The sequence below is a fragment of the Brassica oleracea genome, chromosome C6 (assembly GCF_000695525.1).
Source record: "Brassica oleracea var. oleracea cultivar TO1000 chromosome C6, BOL, whole genome shotgun sequence".
Lineage (NCBI taxonomy): Eukaryota > Viridiplantae > Streptophyta > Magnoliopsida > Brassicales > Brassicaceae > Brassica > Brassica oleracea.
Genome location: NC_027753.1, coordinates 16,019,557 through 16,035,076, shown reverse-complemented (window position 1 = coordinate 16,035,076; position 15,520 = coordinate 16,019,557). Strand labels below are relative to the sequence as shown.

At 30.9% G+C, this 15,520-nt stretch overlaps 1 protein-coding gene and 1 pseudogene across 1 annotated transcript; one reads left to right on the top strand and one right to left on the bottom strand.

Annotated features, from left to right (window-relative positions):
• Positions 1-3,984: 3,984 nt before the first annotated feature.
• LOC106297584 lies at positions 3,985-7,200 on the bottom strand (annotated as a pseudogene).
• A 56-nt stretch (positions 7,201-7,256) lies between these two features.
• On the top strand, positions 7,257-8,302 carry LOC106296431 (ribulose bisphosphate carboxylase small chain F1, chloroplastic-like). Its single transcript, XM_013732565.1, has 3 exons — positions 7,257-7,489; positions 7,666-7,800; positions 7,882-8,302. Exons 1-3 carry the CDS (start codon positions 7,319-7,321, stop codon positions 8,119-8,121), a joined length of 546 nt encoding a protein of 181 aa, XP_013588019.1. The 5' UTR covers positions 7,257-7,318; the 3' UTR covers positions 8,122-8,302.
• Positions 8,303-15,520: the final 7,218 nt, after the last annotated feature.

Genomic DNA, 15,520 nt, shown 5'->3' with positions numbered 1-15,520 from the left:
TGTGTTGGCTGTTCGAAATGACCGTCTTCTAAAATTATTTGTAGATTATTTGTAGATAATTATATATGAGGCATCATGTCTTTATATACAATACCATTACTTAGATAGTCATTCCGTTTTTTTGACTATTTTAAACATCTTTGTTTTGACTAATATTATGAATCCGTTTAAAGTTTTTGCTATTTTCCGTGTCCTTATCGCTTTTACAGTTTTGCATCTAATTAAAGGCTTAAAGCCTAATACGTTTGATAAAAAAAATTACAACGTTCAGAGTTAGTGATATGCATCAATAACGGTAATTGTGTATAATATGTTAGTTACTGTCTCAATTAAATACATTGAATCTCATTATAGCGTCGGTTGATACGTAAAACATCTACACTGAATGGTAAACTCATAAAAATTTGGCAAGTTCCGTGCTGTCCTACTCAGTTCTTCTCAAAGATTTCATCTCATACTTCAATAAGTTTCAAGACGTTTGACAAGCATGTCCGGTCTGGAATATAATTTCATTGGTTTTCTTCAACTTATCCCAAGCTGTTATAGCAGACGAACGAGTTTGAACTTATTGTGATTAACAGCATTGTAGATGGCAGATAAGAACAAAACTTGCGTTCACCCTTTTGGTGAGCTGCCAAATTCACTTCACCTGTTATCACCAATGAACGTGTCATATATGGTTAATAAAAACTATTAAAATTGTTAAAAAAACAAAATAGCTGGAAAAAGGGACACATCGACGTTAAGGATGATATTAACAATGTTATCGCTATCAGCAAAATCTAAATCTTAAATCTTAAATCCTAAAATCCTAAATCCTAAAACCTAAAACCCTAAGCCCTATAAACCTTACACCCTAAACCCTAATGGAACGATGTCGGCGTTAATGTTGACGTTAAAGTTTATGGTTTAGGATTTAAGGTGTAGTGTTTAATGTTTAGGATTTGGCTAACGATGTTAACGTCGTTAACATCGATATTACAATGCTAACGCCGGCGTTGTTCCTTTTTTCAAGCTATTTTGGTTTTTCTTTTTAATTTAAACTAGGATAAGACCTGCGCCTTGCGCACGGTGAATTTATATGAAAATTATTTAACAAATATCGTATGAAAAAAATAAAATTTATATTCTTGATCGAATTTATATTTTTGGCCCTTAAACAATTTTTTTAAAAAATTGTTTGTTAATCACATAATTTGTTTAGTGATGAGGTGATCCCATTTTTAAAAATATTTTAGGTCAAAAAATCACTTATCGCATAAGAACCTAACGTTTAGGCAGAAGAATTTCAAGGCTACTATTTGGTTACAATGAAAGTTAATTATGGTTATATATCATGAATTAAAAATTTAAAACTTAATTATACTTATAAGAAGTTAATGTTCACGTGTCAATCCTATCTATCTTTAATATTTTTTTTTTTCATTTTTCTGTCGTTTTTTTCATTTTGGTTATTGCTCGATATAAATATTGATTTTTGAGTTTATTCTCATTTTGTTATTTTGTTTTGGCATGAGATTAGGAAAATATTTAAGATTTAAAATTATTAAAGAGATACATACTTAGGTTAAGAGATCTGCGTCTTGTGATGAATAAATATTTTATATTTTTCTACATATTATGAAATAATAAAATAATCTATATATATAAAGTTGGCTTTCTCCCTTCTTATGACATGTGGAATGATGGTTTGTTGACATGTGTCTTCATGTTTTCTTTTTTGTATTTTAAATCCTTCTTCTTTTAAATTATTACAATTTACTCCATAAATTTCTAATTTTGTACTATCTAATCCTTCTCGCACTTATTGGTCCGAAATAAAAAAAATAATATAAATATATTTTAAATTTTAAATTTATTAATAACTAAAAATACACAAACTTTCACCATTTTATTATTTTTTTTCTAATTTTTCTTATTTTATTTACAAATTATATATTTATTTCACTATTAATATCATAAGATAATCAAACTAAGAATAAGATATTAGAGCACCAACACAAGATATCATAGCTCGAGGGCGGCTCCATAGTTTGCTGATTTCGTTTCGTCTCTCTTTCCCTCTCTATTCTCGCATCTCTTTGCAGCTTTCATCGCATCTCTGGTGGCTCTCCCTTTCACCATGTTTGCCACTCGAGGTTTAGATAATGTTTTCGTTCGTGTATGCTATGTGGGCTTGGAAAGTAATTTTGGTCTCAAGTTTAGTTTCTGATTTTTTGGTGGTTGTCTTCCATTCTCCCTTCCTCAAGTTGTTTCTTTTCTTTCCATGTTTCCTTTGGTATAGGTGTGCGAAGTTAGTCTCTTGGAACTTTGGTCTTTTCTATCCAGAGCTTTGTGTTTTTTCACTTGCATGGTCGTCTTGTATGTTCGTGTTTAGTTTATGAGATGTTTCTTACCTTTTAGCTACTTGTTGTGATTCCGGTGCTTTAAGCATATATCTTCCTGCTTCTTGGTGGCTTTGGCCTTTCGATTATTATTCTCCCTTTGGCCCGCTTTCTGAGTTTATGCGTTGGTTGTCTAGTAGACCGCTCTTGTTTATTCAAAATCATTTTAAGGTAAATAAATCAAAACAATCAATTTTATCTATCATATATGATATACAATTAATTTTAAATGATATTAACATAGATATATAGTATACTTTTAATATATATATTTATTAAATGAGGTTCTACTCATATGATTTTATGATTATTTGCATATTTGTATAGCAAAATTTTGCACACACGATTTGTTTTTTTTTAATGTGGAATGTTTAGTGGTTTCAATAATTTATAATCATTAAAAAAAATAAAGATTTCGAAATTAAAATATTAAATTTTCAATATATGTTCAACGCATATATGAAAATATAAGTATGTATTTTAATATGATGTATAGTTTAATTTAAAAAATATGAAATATATATATATATATATATATATATATATTATGTTAACCTAAACACCTATTAAAATAAAATAATTTATTCATATGATTTTATAATCATTGTATCTTATTATAGAAAAAAATTAAACCTTGATCACAAAAGTCTATGTGAGACTTTAAAAGTTTTAGTAATTTATACTCGTTTTGAAAAATTCAAAAATACAACATATACAAAAAAATCTAAAATTTTATTACATGATTAATGTAATTGTGTAATTTATTTTAATAATAAATAATTAAACAAAAATGATAGAAAGTATACATATTGTTAGAAAATCTTTATTATTTAAAATCATTAATTGCCGTATATATCTTAATCAAATTAGGTAATTTCGTAGGTTTTATTTAAGAAAAAAATATATAATAATTTCAATTTGATAAATGAATGGTCCATAGTCGACATGCTATATAATATAACATTTCCTAGCAATTTAATTTTGGACTAACAAAATTCTCAATTGATTCTCAAGCCGCCACGTAAGCAAAATTAGCATTTTAATTACGTGACAACTCAGCAGGACATTTTTTTAATTAGTACAAACTACATGTTATAACTTTTTAAATATTTCTCTATTAATATATAGGGGATATCATTCTTTATTAATCGTACATGTCACTTTGGTTGGTGATAAGGGATGATGTGAATTTGAAAGTTCACCACAAGAGGTGAACGCAATTATTTTTCGACATATAACCTTTTGCATTGTAAAGAGACTTTCCTTAGCCACATATGTACCATATTCACCCTTGACTATAAGTGATTTCCAACCATTTTAGAATGTAGTCCAAATATCCTCGTTAATCTCCTATATATTGATTGAGGAGCATTATTTAATTTGTAACTTTGAGTTTAATGATGAGGTGTCATCACCATAACTCTTCTCACCTACTATATTAAAAGAGACATAACATACTAGAAAATAACAGAAATGCCATTGTGGACCATTCATTTATATCCATATGAAATATAATAATTGTTCCTCTCAACGGTTTGAATCTGGTTTTGAACTAAACCAGTTAATTAATAAGAGAAACTTAGACTCTTATGAGACCAAGCTACTGAATTTTGTTGTGGCTAAGATCGACGACTTCAAGAGAGGTTCATTTCCTGAATCTCTTTGGGATCGTTCATTTGAGATTGTTCGCACTGAGATTTGGAGTACTGAACCGGGCAACGAGGGTGGGACCGACCGGAGATCCCTCTATCGCTCGCGTCAAGGTAATTCAAGTTCTTGAGAGAACTAAGATCGAGGAAATCACCGGAGATGTTGTTGAGCTGAATTTCTAGTCGTTTAAGGCTCAAAAAACCGTTAGAACTCTCTGCTAAGAGCTATAGAGGCGATTGTTGTCGAGGAGGACCTCCTAGAAAACCGACATGAACCTGAGATAAACGTGTGTGGATCCTGAGATGAAGTTCTCAGAAAGATATATGTATGTGAGTTTAGAGAGCAAGTCTGGAAGAGGACCGGATAAGTAGTTTCCGGAGATATCGAGAGCCCGAAGATAAGGAAAGTTTAACGAGACGGAGGACAGTGAGCCGGAACCGGCTTGGTCAAGGTTGAGCTATGTGACCAACCCGATCTGAGTCGCCGTTGAAACCATAAGTGAATGTCTCGCCAGATAAAATGCCGCAGGGATCGACCGAGAAGTCTCAGAAACTGTGGCAAGAGCCATGGCTCATCGGTATAGCATCCACCAAGTTCTTGAGCTCTTTAAGAGTTGCCACCTCAGCCCAAAAAGTCTTGGAATCTACTCAAAAAAACTAAGCAGAAAAATAAAAAGAGATATAAGAGAAGTTATGTTTGGCTTTTGAGACAGACTGAGGAAAGAACAAGACAAAGTTTAGAGTGAAAAAGAACCGTTTGATGAGAAATTGAGAGGATCAAGGTGTGTGATGAAAGTTCACGGATAGAAATCTTTTAAACAATCTTCATGTATATGTTTAATCCAAATTACTATTAGTCACACACGACTAGAGACAGACCAATTTCTAATCTCTCAACAACAAAGGTCGAACTACACTCTCAAAGTCACTCACCTTTTTCTCAGTCAATATGAGAAGAACATACCTCTTCCTCAGGCTTTTTCTTTTCTAAACGTCTAACATAAATCTACCCACTGTGATTCATCTATATAAACTTCCCACACAATGTTTTGTTTCATAATAGTGTGCTAAAACCAAATTTATTGTTTGTTGAGGTCACAATCGGTTACGACGGAATCAATGCCTAAAAGTTCCCGAGAAATATATTTTTTTCTAAAAGGGGAATAAAAATACAGAAAACTAAAAATTCGTAAAAAGTATTACACAACAAGCTCCTCAGAAAGGATAATGATTCTCGAGCATCGAAACAACCAAACCAGCATCGTCCAACCCGCTATCGGGCAAGTTGGATAAACCGCATCCAACTCGCCCGATGGAAAGTTGGATCTACCAATTCAACTCACCCTTGGGCGAGTTGGACGAACCTCATCCGACTCACCCAATGGCGAGTTGGAAACCACATCCAACTTGCCCAATGACGAGTTGGATGAACCACATCCTACTCGCCCATTGGCAAGTCGGATCGACTAGGTCCAGTTTAGGATCAGCACTCACGCTTCACCCTCCAGAACTGTCTCTTGTTTGATCTCGATCGGAGTTACCGTTAAAACTTTACGATAAAAATGACACTGATTTTCTCATATAAGTTTGAATCAATCGTTTTAAATGATAACGGTTAACCTAAAACCACAGTTATCTCGACTGTACGATTGGTTTGCATTATCTCATAAAACCGACGTCGTTCCAAGGATGATTTCTCAAAGAAATCGTAAAAACACTTAAATCAGAAAACAGCCTGAAAAGACCTAAAACGGGGCAAAAGCCCACTTTCGATTTTGGACGAGAATAAGCCCAAGTTACTATGACGGTTTATCAAATATTCGCGAAAGAAGATAAATGTCAAGTTTCGAAGGATAATCATGAAGATAGAGAAAAATGGAGTATATCTGCGAATAGATAAACTCAAACCAGGGGCAGAAAAAGAAAGACGACCGACCTTGAAGGTATATATAAGGGTAGCCAAGGCGAGGAACGTAATGACAATTTTTTAGACTCTTAGAACTTTCTGCACTTGGGAATTTAGACATTATAATCGACATGCTCAGTTCCTATGTCATGCACTCAATTACTAGACGAACTCGCACATGCAGTTCAATCTCTTGTTCCACTCTTTTAATTGTACTACATTTGGCTTGATCCTCGAAATGGGTACGTAGGCAGCCTTTCATAAGGTTCAGTCCGAAAATCAACAAAACCTTTTTCGTATCTTTTTCGTTTGTTGTTATCGAGCTGTGACTCAACTAGGTTTAAGGTTTTTGGTGGCTAGAACTAGGGAACTCGCTGACAGCTTTTACGGCTGAAGCTTTCATAATCTTTTATAACAATCGCAACGCTCTTACGCGGATTCTTCGGAGAAAATTGATCTTTTTAGTCGACAAGACTCTTCTTTTATAGCCGCAGGATGGTCCGAATGAGACAAGATAACACCTTGTCATCATTTCTGATGAGGTCACATATTCAATCATGTTAATTGAAGTCACATATTCCCTGCGATGCGAATGTAGCTTGCTTCGTCCCAATGTATTAAATACGAATCATACTGTATTGTTCATACTTGATGACAAAGTCAACATACTTTTCCCAAAGCATGGGTGTGAGCTTGTCACGTCGATCTCATTTTTGTCTTTTGTCATATGGTAAACTGGGCTACCTTTATATTTGAGTTTTTGAATTTGTTAGGCTCTTTATAGAATCGGATCGGGCATTGATGAGGGTGTGAAGTCCACCTCCAACAAAAATTCTTGAACTATAACTAATGATGTCCTTGTATTATTAGTGATAACTTTTCTAAGTAATGTATTGTGGAAAATTACATGTTTGATTCAAATCATTTTCTTATTAATAATTAAATATTGATTGAGAACTAACTAACCGAATCGATGTACATGCCAAACTGAATCTTACACAATTGAGCGTAAGGTCCAAACCATTAAAAAGTAGGCCAGGCTTCTGATTTTCTTTTTCCAATTGGAAGGAGACAAAAGCATCTACTCAACTGGACACCAGTAACCATACGCATTCACTCATTCCCTCACAAGAAATTAACGATAAGATAATGGAATTTTCTGCCACGTGGCCTTATCATAGTGGTCTGTATTGATAAGGGTGTCAACACCTTTCCTTAATCCTGTGGCAGGCAACGACGTTATCATGAATCTTGGACCCATTTATCACTAGGGCTTTTTGTCTCTTGCCGTTCTCACTATATAAAGATGACCAAAGCAATAGACAAGCAAGTAAGAGAAAAGAGAAAAAGAAGAAGAAGAAGAGAAGAACTAGTACGTAATGGCTTCCTCTATGCTCTCCTCTGCCACCGTGGTTAGCTCACCGGCTCAAGCGGCCATGGTTGCTCCATTCACAGGCTTGAAGTCATCCGCTGCATTCCCAGTCACTCGCAAGACCGACACTGACATTACTTCCATGGCAAGCAATGGAGGAAGAGTTAACTGCATGAAGGTAAATATCACTCGAATCCATTGTAGGCCGTTTTTCTTTGTGATATGAAACTGGTACATTCCAACATGAATCCAATTAAACAATAGCTATGTAACGTAGCTTGAGTTGGTAAGATGTGTGTAATCAGTATGTATAAAATGTAACTAATATTTATTAATTGGAAATGTGATTTATAGGTGTGGCCACCAGTCGGGAAGAAGAAGTTTGAGACTCTCTCTTACCTTCCTGATCTTACTGACGTCGAATTGTCTAAGGAAGTTGACTATCTTCTTCGCAACAAGTGGATTCCTTGTGTTGAATTCGAATTGGAAGTAATAAAAATAAAAGCTTTCAATATCCTTTATTACGAAAGATAAATTCTAATTTTGAATTATATTTTCATGTGTGTATAGCATGGATTTGTATACCGTGAACACGGAAACACACCCGGATACTATGACGGACGTTACTGGACAATGTGGAAACTTCCTTTGTTCGGATGCACTGACTCTGCTCAAGTATTGAAGGAAGTGCAAGAGTGCAAGAAGGAATATCCTAACGCTTTCATTAGAATCATCGGATTCGACAACAACCGTCAAGTCCAGTGCATCAGTTTCATCGCCTACAAGCCACCAAGCTTCACCGGTGCTTAATTTCGTTGTCTAAAACATTCATATAATAATCTTCACTCATTTCGTTTCCAATTATCTGTCCTTTTTGCTTTTTGAATTTTTGTTGCTGAGACATTCTCTATCGGATTGTCACAATGTCTGATTTATGAATATGTAACTTCTATATCACTTCTTCTTCTTGGTTAATTTCCAATGTTAAATTTCTCCAAATTCTAAAACTAAAATATATCTTAAAGTTCTCCAAATTCAATAATAAAAATAACAAATGACATAAATTTTATAATACAGGACGAAATACCTAAATTTAACATATTTGAGTGAAAAAACAATAAATATTTTGAATATCTCCAGTATTTTAAGCATTTTAAATTATCATTGCAGCTTTTACTGGTTATTCTCTAAAACCTACAAAGTATTTGTAGTCGTAAATGTGTTTTGAATTATGATTATAGTTTTTACGGCTTATATCGAAAAATAATTTGAGTAGATAATTTAAATAAATACAAACATAAACTATATATAAATATAACGCATAAAATCATACATAACATTCTAATTATTATTAAATACATATGTAAAACAAAAAATATACTCAGAATCTAGTATTATTATAAACGAAAAACGAATAACACGAGACTTTAACATACTTTTGAAAAGTTGTTGTCAAAAAAACATACTTTTGAAAAATGGAGTCAAACTAGTGACCAAGAAATAAAAGAGAATAATGCATTTTTTCTATTCCTAATTTTTTTACCATTTATAAAGAATATTTTTTTCTTTTCATTCCTTTACATTTCTTTTTAGGAATATATAACAAATTTGTTACTCACTAAAATTAATAAGGAATAATCTTCATTTTCATTCCTACAATTTTATTTCTCTTTATTTTTTCCCTATTCATTTCTAATGTTTCTATAATTAACCATTAATTTAATAACACTAGATTTATTACAAATTCATACTCTAATAACAACCCATAAAAAAGATAATGAGTACCACTGCAGCGAGTCAATTCGACTACATTATAATATCTTTGATTTGAATTCCAAATCATTTCAAAATTTTATAAAGGTGCTGACAGACAAAAAAAAAACTATTTCCTTCCCCAACAATCTTATATATCTAATCTATCAATTTAAGATACTATTTTTTATCTACCATATAAAAAGTCTATGTTAGACCATTCATTTGAAACTTAACTAAACATCTTAAATTTACGCATATATGATATTTTCTTAACAATTTACTCATATATGATATTTTTCTAACAAAAACAATATACATCTAAATAATAACATTTCTAAGACAAGAAAGATATAAATCTATTAGGTAATTATCGTTTGATTGTTTATCATGTTTAGTCTACACCATATTTTATATATATATTTCAGTAATTAATTTTGAAATTAAATGGTGTAGCCCAATTATTTTTAAATTATCATATTAACTTTTTATATAAAACAAAAGAAATAATATTTTATTGGCTGTAACATTTTATGTTTGATTTTTTGTAGTATAAATAAAAAACCAAACTGAAATATAATATATTTAATAAAATAATATTTTAAAATATAATATTAAATAATATTATTTAGTCACACACAAACATTTCGAAAATAAAAATTTCTGAACCAAAAAAATCTAATAAAATTTGTATTATTTCATATAAAACTAATATTTCAATAAATAAACAAAAATATTATGTACAATTTCAACAAAAACAAATTTCAACAAATATAAAATTTTCAAAATAATATTATGGGGATTTGCCAAAAAATGACCCAAAACTTGATTTTAAATACAAAACTATTCCCAAACTTGAATCAAATGCAAAACTAACCTAAAAGCCCTATGAAATTACAGTCGGCCCCTTGTGACCAAACAAAAAAACAGAACTCATTTTTACGAATATAGCCCCGGAAAGTCGTCTGAGTCTTCTAAGATACTGTAAGTCGTCTAGACGACTTCTAGGGAAATCTTCTGGTGTAGTTGATTTTAAAAATAATTGTTAAATTTTAAAAAAATATTTTGACAAGTAAAAAATTAAATAGTTTTCAACGTAGATGAGTGAAAATAATTAATCATGATATCTATAACTTATTTTATATTTTAAATATTATTAAAAAAAAAAATATATCTGCACAGATGTGCGGGTTTAAATCTAGTTATATATTAAAACAGAAGTCACGACCTTGTTTCATGTGTGATTTTTAGAAAAATAGTTCTAATGGACCTATTACTAGAAAGTCATGTTACATTTAATCTATAATCTTATCGTTATTATAGATCTAAATAACTCACGTTCTATATTATATGAAAAAATAATATGTCTATAACACAATATTGCTACACTATAGGAACTAAATAACTATCAATCCTTTTGAAGCAAAAAAAAAACGTGATCTGGAAACTCTGTTATCAATTTTTACTTTCATATCATGTACCATCGTGTTTGAAAGAGATTGCAAGGAGCATAAATATTTCTCGAGACTTCTACACCTAATCAGGTACATTTTTAAAACTAAACTGATTTCACATTGATTTGTGTTTTGTATATAGTTCATTTACAAAATATAATTAAACGTTAATTTATATTCTTTATAAAATTTATACACGAAGCTTTAAGTTTAGTTTTTGTTAACTTTCTTATTTTGTGAAATGTTTGATTAGCTTTGGATATGATAATATTTTAATATTTTCCAAATTCTATTTCTATTTATTTATTCAATAATGAAATACTAATCCAACAAACAAAAAAATATATAAGAAAAAATAAACACATGTGAAAGTTTGAAACAATCTATTTGATGGAGAACAAGTATACTCTAATATTATTATGTTTGAACAACCTTAATATACTCGATAATATAAATTTATAAAGCTAAAAGATTAATTTTTTAATAACTTGCAAAAGTTTGAAACAGCCAATTTAATAAAAAAATATGGTAAAATTATTATGTTTTAAAAAGCGATAGACACACCTCATATATATTATAATACTAGTGGTTTATCAAGGCTACGCGCCAGATTTTTACAATAATTTAAATATATATTTTAGATATTAAAATGTATTTTAGTGAATTTATCAAAATTTATTATCATTTTATAAACTATTTGTCAAAATTATAACCTATTTTTATTTTATTTTTAATTCCTACGCCATTTATTATGAGGTTTAAAGAAATGAAATAGTTAGTAAAATTTAAATATATGCATGAAAGTCGTATTAATCTTCACATAAAATATTTTACAACTTCAGGTATTAGTTTCTGTTGTTTTGCTATGGCTTTGTAATAATTGATCATATATTCTGGAAGTGGTCAATCAAAACAAAAAATATTTTTTCAAATCACCAATACTTTAAAATTGTATATTATAAAATATTTTATATTTTAGATGGATTTATTAACCCTTTTTATTATAAAGCATCTAAAATTTTAAAATCAATGTGATACATATTTAGTAGATGAATTATCCTATTTTGACTATTATATAATTATATATAAAACTTTCTGATTGTAATTATATAATTATGAAAACCAAATTAGTTCCATATTTGAGTATTTGTTGTTTCATTAAGATAATTAATTTAAATCAATGGAAAGCTTGATTCCCATAAATTACTTAATTTTTACTTAACGAATGATTTCATAAAAATATATTTTTTAAATTAAAATAATATATTAAACTATTGAAAAAACTAATAAACTCATGAATGAACATTAATAGTGTGTATCCAAATATAATTATATTTGATATCGTAAGTAAAATTTGAACTTCTATTCAAAATAAATTAAATTGGATTGACAAACATATTAATAAATTTAAATTTCATTTAGTTTGATTAATATTTTTGCTTGGCTGTAAAATATAAATCTATTGAAATGGTTAAGCTTATATTAATATTTACAACCTAATTATATAATTTTTTATGCATTGATATTTTATTTTTATATACATGTAATTTTAATAGATCTATTGATGGCCAAACAATTTGGAATATTTTCAAGTCCTGTGTATCTGTTATTTATATAAACAAATATTACACTGAATATATTTTTAATTAATTTTATACTAAACCTAAGTATAATTCTCATATATTTAATGTGATTTGAAACTGTAGGGGTCATATATAGATATTGAAAATAGGAAAATTAGGCCAAGTAGCTAAGAAAAAAAACAAAATTAAAAATCTAACTAAAATCTCCCTCTCTCTCCTACTTTCTCTTCCTATCTCTCTCTACTCTCTCTCTCCCAAAATCTAATTTCTCTTTTTTTTTTGGTTATCTAGAAAAAAAGCCCTTGAAAATAATGGGATCTTATATGATGTATTTTTTGGTTTCAGCCACGGAAGTTTCATCAGACGTCTAATTTCCGCTTCGGAATCGGAACGTCATGGAGGTTTATGGAATTTCCCTTCTAAAACACTTCTAAAATATTCTTTCTAAAAGCACGTTAGAAGCCTAACATTCCGTTTTAGAATCATGCTTCCGTTTAAAAAAAAACACATATGTCATAAGTAAATAAAAAATAAAAAATCATGTTTTTTTTTGTTTTTATGTAAAATCTAAAATTTAATAGTAATATACAAATATTAAATCTAATATTATATATTATGTCAATTATTTATGAAATAATTAATATAATAGTTTCTTATAAACTTCATTTATGTGTATTTTCACATTTTTAATATAAAATTATTATAAATGAATAAATGCTTTTTTAATTTGAATCATATAATTTTTAGTCACCCATATATATATTATGTCAATTCTTTATGAAATAATTAATATAATAGTTTCTTATAAACTTCATTTATGTGTATTTTCACAGTTTTAATATAAAATTATTTAAAATTATTATAAATAAATGCTTTATTTTAATTTGAATCATATAATTTTTAGTCACCCAGAAAAAGTTAACTGTTGAATGTGCGTCTGCGCCCGTCTCAAGACTTGTTCTTCATGGATAGAGAATTGGCTCCATAATGATTTAATGAAGGCAATAGTAGTTCTCGAAGCTTTCATCATTTGGAAAAGTGGCCTATGTTTTTTTTTTGTTACTTGAAAAAGTCAAAGCATTCACTCAATATATCTTCTTAGTAAGATGAAAATTGTATTAATATCTTCTTAGTAAGATGAAATTTGTAGTTATATCGAACACCTCAGAAACGATTAGAGTTGTCTCTGTTTTTTTTCTATTTATAAATGGTTTGATGCTTTATAAGACTGAGTAGATGACTCTTTTTGTTTGTTTCAGTTCGAATAATAAAAGGATTTAATAACACCAAAAGAGTAAAGTTCTCTACATAACTAAACAAATATACTTGATGTCAAGAACTCATGCATATGAGGTGATGGCTAACAACGAACACAAACAAAGAGGCAGCAGAACAAACTTTGTGATATTTTATTAAAACAACACGGCATGTTGTTTTCCAGAGTAGATCATCTTACAAAAATTATGCAACCTAAAGGTCTCTTCGGTCCACCAGCAGTGTTGATTTCTTACTTTCCTCCCACATTTGTCCAATGGCCGCGTTACACTCTTCGGTCCACCAGCAGTGTTGCTTTCTTACTTTCCTCCCACATTTTTCCAAAGGCCGCGTTTGTAACCTACACTCTCATAGATAGGTATTAATTTAATTCATGCACATGTTCAATACTTCTATAACAATGGACCAAAGTAAGTTACAGCTTGGAGATAGTATATATATTACTAACAGAAGGGGAGAACATATGACATATCAATCACAGACTTGTCCATATCCTTCAAGAGGATCGCATGAGTGAAAATATTAGACACACCAAAAAAAGGAAAGATGGTTATTGCATGGTTTTGTTAGGTTGCTGATTCATTTAATATCAAAGGTGTAAGTTAGAGACGGCACAATGTAACATATACCTCAGAAGGGCCTCCCATGAATACAATAGAAGACTCACTGAGACGATGGTAACCTTCCTTAGGAGCAATCAAGCGAGGATGGCAACCATTAGCTTTAGTGACCAGCTAGGGGATGGTTAAATCAAATCTGGATTCGTAGCACCCCAACGTTTCTTAATTTCTATATCCATGACAAACATCCTCACATAGATTGCAGCAGTCATGCTCTTCCAGCAAGGGAAAAAACACATGTCACATGAAAGCTAGAAAAGTAAGATTGAAAACACACCATCAAATATAACATTAAGGACATTCCATAAGAAATTACATGGTTTAAGGAAGAGAATAAGAAAAGGACGCACTCATGGTTCAACAGAAGAGTGTGTCCAACACGTTGAAATTCTATGTAAGGTCCCGTAAACATTTGCTTTAGAATATAAACTGACACAATGACGTTTACCTTATTCTCGAGTCCACTAAACCCGAGACTGAAAGTACTTCGCTTTTCTTGTTAAGGTTTGTAGCAATAACATAAGCAAGGTAAAAAAACAACACTTTAAGGAAAGTAGATCTAAAACACTCTTAAGATAAATGGTCATTCTCTATTCAATATTCATAGAGTGTTCATCAAATATTAAGATAAACTGAGAGTTTAGAGATTTGGGTAATGGAAAAAAAACCTCTGGTGATCGTAGACTTTATGGCGGAGAGCGCTAAAACTTTCTAAGAAATCAGTCAACAGAGGAGACCGATTAAGTTCTGCTCTAATATAATCATCTGGTACCACGGAGCACCCAGTCTGCAACAACCCTAAATACAAAAAGAAAACATCATGAGAAGTGAAAGCCGAAGAAGTTTTCAAAGAAAAAGTGGGAGATCAAACTATTGGTTTGGGGCGTGACGATGCCATCGTTCTGACTTATTACAATTCTCTCGAACTCTGGATGGTGCTCGAAGATAAGGTAACATTAACTGCGGAGGTTTCCAGGGAACCGATTTCTCCAGGCGTCCTGAATTCTAATCGGTAAGATGAGTGTCCGAATTCGCCGTGGTAGGAGTTGATGCTTGACATAGTTTGACTTTTTGGATTTCATAGTAGTGAGGATGTTCATCGCTTGCAAGGAACCCATTTATAGAAGGAGCTCCGAACGGTTACGTTTGAGGATGATGAGGGAGTTTAAATGCGAGAGAGTGGGAGGAGTGGTGGAATGACATTGAAGCTTGGATTAATGGAAATGATAGCCAAAAATGGGAGACGTTACATAGGCTTTGCTCGGAGGAATGGAGATCCAAAGAGACACGTCGCTTGAGCTTGAATCAGAACCTCTGTATGCGTAAGCGAACGAAACCCTAATAAGCGATGGGCCTGGTTTGTAAATTTAATTAGCGCCCAACAAATACAGCGACATATACGGAGAGTTAAAATATGAGGACATGTGGCACAATTTGCCCCATGGTGAATGCTGATGTGGACGCCTGAGAAAGTAGATATGTCAATTTTATTTATAAAGATATACCAATTTAGAATTGAAAACAA

Excerpts from the sequence above, each read along its gene's own strand:
- LOC106296431 (XM_013732565.1), top strand. The coding sequence starts at position 7,319 with ATGGCTTCCTCTATGCTCTCCTCTGCCACCGTGGTTAGCTCACCGGCT. Across the intron at positions 7,490-7,665 it reads GAAGAGTTAACTGCATGAAG|GTGTGGCCACCAGTCGGGAA; the intron begins GTAAATATCACT and ends TGTGATTTATAG. Across the intron at positions 7,801-7,881 it reads GTGTTGAATTCGAATTGGAA|CATGGATTTGTATACCGTGA; the intron begins GTAATAAAAATA and ends ATGTGTGTATAG.